The following is a 6,876-nucleotide window of genomic DNA, read 5'->3' as shown; positions in this document are numbered from 1 at the left end:
TCACAGAACTTGTTGATTCAAAGGAGCAAGTGTATCATCGTACGTGGCTTGCGAAAAATTATACCATTCGATCAGAACGCGTCCCTTACCCACCTCCCTCCCCCCCCTCTTTCGCCATAATTGCTGCGTGCGTGTGCAAAACGAGAAGAAAAAAAGGGAAGAATTTTGCGATACTCGAGTGTCCCGATTATTTATTACCACGATAATTAAGTTATTTGAGACGAGTGAGAACTGTGATTTTTTATAGTATTGACTTGTAGAAGATACCTGCAGCAAATTTTCAAGACATTTTACAAGATTACGCATGGTTATACAAAGCGAAAGAAAAAAAAGAAATGAAAGAATTGTGTATCTATTCTTCAAGACTGGTAATCGTTGTGTTTTAATAAACAAGTCACAAAAACACGCAGCAATGTTTATGTGTATATACGAGAAGATATGGGGACTCTTTACGCAGAGATCGCGTCCACGCGCATCGCAACACTTTTCTTCACCAAATACGACACACCAGTAGTAAACACCCTCCAAATTTATACAGGTAATATATCGACTTATCAAATCATAGTTGTCAAACACTAGTCTTGTACATACGCTCGGTAATATCTATAGAAAATTCTCTTTTCACACGGTACTGCAATTTTATAAAAAGTTTAATCTAGAACTCATTTTCGACGCGTTCGTCAAGACGCACGACTTGGCCTGCTGTATCCTTTTGACGAGTAACTGAAAAGAAAATTTGTGTCTTTAATCTTTCTAACGTTTAATTTCAAGTATTCTTTTGCTGTTTTTAATTCATGATCGCGTGTCTCGCTCCAAGATCGGAGGAAATTATGTACCATGTTGTCATCATCTATCTTCTTCTGCAACCTCTTCCTGTTTATCGCAGAGCTGCTGATCCTGGACTGTACGACGCGCTCCCCGAGGACTTGATGCCGCGGTTTTTGCTGCGCCATGATCTTCCTGAGTAACAGTTCATTTTCGCGCTCGATCCTACGCATCTGCTCATCGGTGAAGCTCATGTTCCACCTTCTACTCCTCCTCGGCTTGACGCATCTGTCGGTGGTGATGACGCGTAACGGCTCGTCGCTCACGGTGCTAAATTCGTCGCTACGCAGACCTGGAGAGTTCAAAGGTACTTCCGCGCTACGCAGACTTGGAGAGTTCAAAGGTACTTCCGCGGATTTTACATTCCCGCCGCGTTGAAGATGATCCGTGCGTGGTGGAGAGGAGGAATCATTGATCGACGATTCGTTGACGACTTCGGACTCGTCGCAGGACTCGTCGGAACAGAAAGATTCGCCCGTGTACGCAGACTCGTCCTCCGACGCATTATCTATATCCCGAACGGCAATATCTTTCTCCTTATCCGTAACGGAAGGTCCCGCCGAAGCAGCGATTTCCCCCTCGGTCTCGCTGTCCTCGTCGATCTCGTGCATGTTACAATTACTGACGAACTTATCCTTCGACCACGCACCTTCTCCGTCGATGAATAAAGCAAAAGCGTGCCGACACTCACAAATGGTTTCTATCTCGTTGTCCACATTTGCCGTCATAACGAGAGAAAGATAGAGAGAGAAGCAAAAACGCGTGACGGTCGTTGATGATGTTGCATGAACAACGACCGAAATTCACACACTCTCTCTCTCTCTCTCGAGTCTCGAATGAAAGCCGCACACGCGTAACCATGCCGACCAAACAGTCAACAAAAAATCGCGTGACAATCCATTCTAGAATTTATTCTAACCTATTGAAAGTAGGTTGCAAAGGGGAATGAAAAAGAACATGCCGAGTATATATAAAGATATTGCCAAAGTGGCAAAGTCGGAATTTATTCATTAACTCTCCACTCATTGTGTGTGTGTGCGAAGGATCGAGTATTGCGAGATACTTTTTGTCGGCGCTACCGATATGTTGATTCCTTCGTGTAAAATGACGTCGTGCAGCTTGCGGTGACACGCGATGCCTGCTTCACATACGAGTTTATTTATAATGGCATCTCTTAAGCAGTACCAATGGCAGTGCCGATATACACAAACGCTAAAAATGATCATTCTCACTCATTGGCGAAGCCAAACACCTTTAAGCTGCCGGCATCGCGTTTCCGATCGTACGTATCTTTGTCGTCACACGCGTAAGCCAGGAGGTACTGTTTCGGATGCCAGGCAACGGTAAAAGTTGCCGCCTCCACTGCAATATCGGCAATCTTTTCACCAGTCTCTACCTCACCGATGTCAATGACCAAGTCTTCCGAGGCAGCTGCCAGTAGTTGACCATCGTACGAGAAGGAAATAGTCCGGACGGGCCACTCCAGCCTTGAAAATGTTCTCAGGCAGCACAATTCGTCGGCGTCCCACAAAGAGACCAACGCATCTGCGGATCCTGTAGCAAAGTACCGACCGGTTGGGTCGAACTCGATGCAAATGCATGTACCTGGATGCGCCTTGATTACGTGTAACAATTTCAATTCGGGATAACTGAGTATGTGGACGCAGCCTTGGCCGTTTGTTAGGTAAAAAGTATCCGAGTCCTTGTTCCAAGAGATCTCGTTCACCTCAAAATTGAACTGTTCCTCTGCACGTATCTTCATTACCCTAGCATCGATGAAGGTAACCAGGTCTTCCTTGTTTCCTACTGCGATGGTATTGCCATCCGGTGACCAAGATATGTTGATGTTCTCTCCTCTGGTGCCGATGTTTGCTGTGCATTTCTGTGTCCTTGTGTCCCAAATACGAACAGTCTTATCTCCGCTCGCTGTGGATAATAATTCTGGATAAAATGCATGCCAGCAGAGTTGATCCACGCTACCGCCGTGTCCTCTGAAAGTTGTTTCTTGCTTCTGCAAAAGAGGCCTGCATCAAGTATCTCTGTAACTAAACTATGAATTAAAATTCCACTAATGCAAAGAATGGAAAATCAAATCTATAAAGATATCACTGTAATCTGCGTTGTTCACTCAATATGCAACATACATAAGATTCCTTGCATCCTTTTGGAGGAATAGATATAAGTTGATTGAAAAATTAATCTCTATAATATTTGGTTGTGCAATCTACCAGTGAACAATTATCAAAAATACACACTGTAATATGTGTACAATTTTCCGTCATATTGATTTGGCAAGTAGGTAAATATTATGAAAATATTACGTTGAGTCTTATTATCCTCACAGTTTCAAGAGTTATAAGACAGACAGACAGAGAGAGAGAGAACGTTTCAGTGATATAATATAGATTATGCATATTTACCAAACGATCAGGACCCAGTGAAAATATACAGACAGACTTGTCGAAAGAGCCTGAAGCTAGTAACTTGCCATCACAACTCCATCCTACACTGTGAACTTTCGCCGAATGGCTCTGCTGTTCGCGGATTTTGTTGTGGGTTTTAAAATAACTAATTAACTCCTCCACTCCAGCCGTAACAGTCGCCATTGTTGTTTACACGTACAATAGGTTTATTCTTTTGCATCTGAACTTTCTACACTAGTGCGCAAAGTATTCCGATTTTACTGGCAGTGCGATCAACATGACGTTTTTTCTGTAATTTGGTTCCAGAATCTCCGCTACGAGTCGCCACCTTTCTTAACGAGAAACTGAGGTCGTGATATGACTAAACGATGGAGTCAGACGTACTTCTATTTCTCAAATAGTACGACTCAAAGTTTACCAGAGGTACTATTCATTATAATAAAAAAACGTAGGCGAAATTCAAAAAGCTATAACTTTCGTAAAAATGACGTTATGGAGATCGTTTAAGAAGTACTTTAAAGCTTGAAGTCTCTAGTTTTTAAATACATTAGCTATATTAATGTTGTCGTTCATTTTCGTCAAGATATTTCGAGTTAAACAATGGCGACCGCTCAATTTCACACCTTGTCTTTCAGCTGAATTTTCAGAGCGAAAAACTATTTGATTCGAAAATGTGATACAGACGTTTTAAAAAGGAAACTTTAAATTTTTATATATTTGTTAACGAATGCCGTACGTACGTACGAAATTCTCAGTAAATTTCCTGAACTAATGCAGGTAGTTCAGCTAAAAAGAATTGCCATCGATATTTACTTTCAGATTTTGGTTACGTCTTCCGGCACACACACACCCGTAAGTTTGTCAGATCTCCATCGCGTGATTGCCATCGCTCGATTTGACATGAACAAGTGTCACAAAAATCGACGCACTGAAACTGGAATCAATTTCATAATCAAAATAAGGACAATCTCATTTCCCTACGATCCCGAAATTCCTACAAACTATGTTATTGGTGGCATTGAAAAAATACGCGATCGGTTGTTCAATCACTGGAAAATATATTTCTTTACGATTGGTGTATATTATATCCAATCGGATCGAATTTGCCATGTGTAACAATGATGTCACGAGTTAATAGAGAGAATCCTCCTCATCGATATCGATCATCAACTCGCATATTCCTCCGTGAAGATGTCCAGCGAAAGCACAAACGACCAGAGGTGCAAATCTGTCGATTTGGATAATGGTAAGAGACACATTTTCACCACAAATAGATGCGGCAATACCGCAGGATAATTTTTGAGAACGTTGATATCCGTTATAGAAATACAGTTACTTCAGAGAGTAGGAAGATCGGGAAGCACAGAGAGTTCCGACAGAATCATGGTAGACATCAGTGGAGAATTAGTCGACTTTTTATCACAGGTAGCAAAAACTGTAATGGACAAGTCAAAGAATAAATTTCCTCAGGAACCAGACGAAGTTGTCAGAACGATAGAAGCAAATATGAACAAATTTTCTCAGCGCTTAAAAAATTCACAAAACGTTAAACCCGATGACAGTATATGTCTTGCGGAAGTATATTTACAGATGTCCACAATATACCATAACAGCAATTTTAAAAAGGAAAAACTATTCATTGGCGAAGCCTATCTCAGACAATGTGTGATGTTGTTAAGAGACAAAGAACTAGATCCCAAAGCTATTCTGACCGTTACGTTAGCTTATCTTGAATTAGGTCACCTCTGGGATAAATTGAACAACCTTAATAATTCGAGGATATTCACAAATAAAGTGTTACAGTTATACAAGTCGTATACACAGGACAACAATCCTGTACCTGTCCGTATTCTAACCACTATCGGTATATCTGTAGGAGAACATTCGATTACATTAGAGAAATTATATTGGCATGCCTTGCGGAATTTAACATTGTTGTCCTGCAAAAATATCATATCTGAAGTTGAGCAGCAAAATATTGTAAGGCGTATGCATAAATTATTGGCAAAACAATTAGAAAGAACACCGTCGGTAGAGCGCATTGAGTGGACCAAAGACGCAATATATTTAGCTAAATTGTTTTTAACGTACGATCGATTTGCCGAAGCAAAAAATCACATTGCTGCTGCAGCCTTTATGATGAAGCAATATTTTAATGAGGGTCGTACGACAGTTGATGACACAGAAACATTGCCGGAGAAGGAAGTTGTACTGAATGAGCAATATAATTTTGGGATGAACAGGGTTAACATATGTTGGGCGTGGTACGGAGTTACACTTTTGAACGCGTCAATGAAACAACTATTGGACGACAATATGGAAGATGGACCAAGTGGCAAGGCAAGTGACTCACAGTTCAGAAAGGATTCCGTCATACAATTGACAAGGTTATTATTTACCAATTTAGAAAAAGAGCTACAAGAGTTTACCGCCTTCAACATAGATACGTACATTAAGAATTATCGTGACGCTAGACAAGTCTTCCAACATGTTCTAGACATTCTTTATGAGGTGAAGCTATATGTTATGAGGTACAATAATTTAGAGTTATATACAGAGTTTGTTAAATGCACTTCTAAAGTACACAAATATTTTGCGTGCTACGAACAAGACAAAAGCAACCGGATAGAAATATATGAAAAACGAGTTTTAGCCTTAAGTAATATTATGAGATCATTACGTCCGGAAGATCATGAATATCTATTTGGGTATACCTCACTGGAACTTTCAGCTGCTACCTCCGCTCTGTTAGACATAAAACTTGAAAATCTCCCGATAGAGGACGTAGTAAATTCATTAGAAATTAAAGATTTAGTCAGATCCAGCGTAAGAGGCTTCCAATTATATTTAAATCATTTCCCCATGTGATTTCGTCGAAGGTATTGTATGACAAGGAAGACCACACGTTACTCAGATGAGTGCCACGCGACAGGCGTCACCCATCATATTGTAAATAGAAATCTTATAGGCTCTCTTCAAGGTCCATAAAACAAAAGAACAGAATACAAATTAAAAAATTTTATGTTGAAAGATTGGATTTTTCGTGTGCTCCACGTTCATTTGCGCATATCTCGGGTGGATTCATGTTGTACGACGGATTAAAAGTTATTGTACTGTTATGACGTATCTTGAAAACTATTTTGTATTTTTGTTTAACAGTAAAATGTAAATCGATATTTTGTTATTGTTATTATTACCTCTTATTACAGTTACTTTTCAAGCTTTTACTTTCTTATATTATTCTTGAGAAATACTTCAATTTGTATTTGGGAAGAAAATATTTGGCAAAATCATTAATTCTCCGAGGTACATATCTTGAAAATGTCTAAAGTTACATCAAACGCGATCGGCCCTTACAGATGTACTCCAAAATACTACATAACATAGAGGCAATTCAAACAAAATAAAACGACACAATAATTTTTTAATACAGGATCATCGTATTGAAAGAGAAGAAAAAACGTAGAAAAAAATAATGATTATATTACCTCAGCATATAAATAAGCCGTTATAATAACCATTGTATCGTATGTGTGTTGCTTCCACATTAAATAGTAATTCTATGTTTATCGGTTATATAACATATTGATAATGCCGATTTTGTGAAATTTTTAAGTTGGGTCCATTG

The 6,876-nt window shown here is 39.6% G+C and overlaps 3 protein-coding genes across 3 annotated transcripts; 1 reads left to right on the top strand and 2 right to left on the bottom strand.

Annotated features, from left to right (window-relative positions):
- Window positions 1-336: 336 nt before the first annotated feature.
- LOC106745044 lies at window positions 337-1,707 on the bottom strand. The gene is made up of 2 exons (XM_014620290.1): window positions 837-1,707; window positions 337-723 (listed from the first exon to the last, which is right to left on the bottom strand). The coding sequence occupies exons 1-2, from the start codon at window positions 1,551-1,553 to the stop codon at window positions 640-642; spliced, it is 801 nt and encodes a 266-aa protein (XP_014475776.1). The 5' UTR covers window positions 1,554-1,707; the 3' UTR covers window positions 337-639.
- Window positions 1,708-1,790: 83 nt separating this feature from the next.
- On the bottom strand, window positions 1,791-3,518 carry LOC106745038 (THO complex subunit 3). The gene is made up of 2 exons (XM_014620278.1): window positions 3,246-3,518; window positions 1,791-2,836 (listed from the first exon to the last, which is right to left on the bottom strand). Exons 1-2 carry the CDS (start codon window positions 3,429-3,431, stop codon window positions 2,054-2,056), a joined length of 969 nt encoding a protein of 322 aa, XP_014475764.1. The 5' UTR covers window positions 3,432-3,518; the 3' UTR covers window positions 1,791-2,053.
- Window positions 3,519-4,200: 682 nt separating this feature from the next.
- LOC106744679 (KIF1-binding protein-like) lies at window positions 4,201-6,116 on the top strand. Its single transcript, XM_014619627.1, has 2 exons — window positions 4,201-4,494; window positions 4,573-6,116. Exons 1-2 carry the CDS (start codon window positions 4,440-4,442, stop codon window positions 6,114-6,116), a joined length of 1,599 nt encoding a protein of 532 aa, XP_014475113.1. The 5' UTR covers window positions 4,201-4,439.
- The last annotated feature ends 760 nt before the right edge of the window (window positions 6,117-6,876 follow it).

This window comes from Dinoponera quadriceps, unplaced genomic scaffold (assembly GCF_001313825.1).
Source record: "Dinoponera quadriceps isolate SergipeBrazil2010 unplaced genomic scaffold, ASM131382v1 scaffold120, whole genome shotgun sequence".
NCBI lineage: Eukaryota > Metazoa > Arthropoda > Insecta > Hymenoptera > Formicidae > Dinoponera > Dinoponera quadriceps.
The sequence above is the reverse complement of the archived record's forward strand: the minus strand, read 5'-3'. Positions and strand labels throughout refer to the sequence as shown.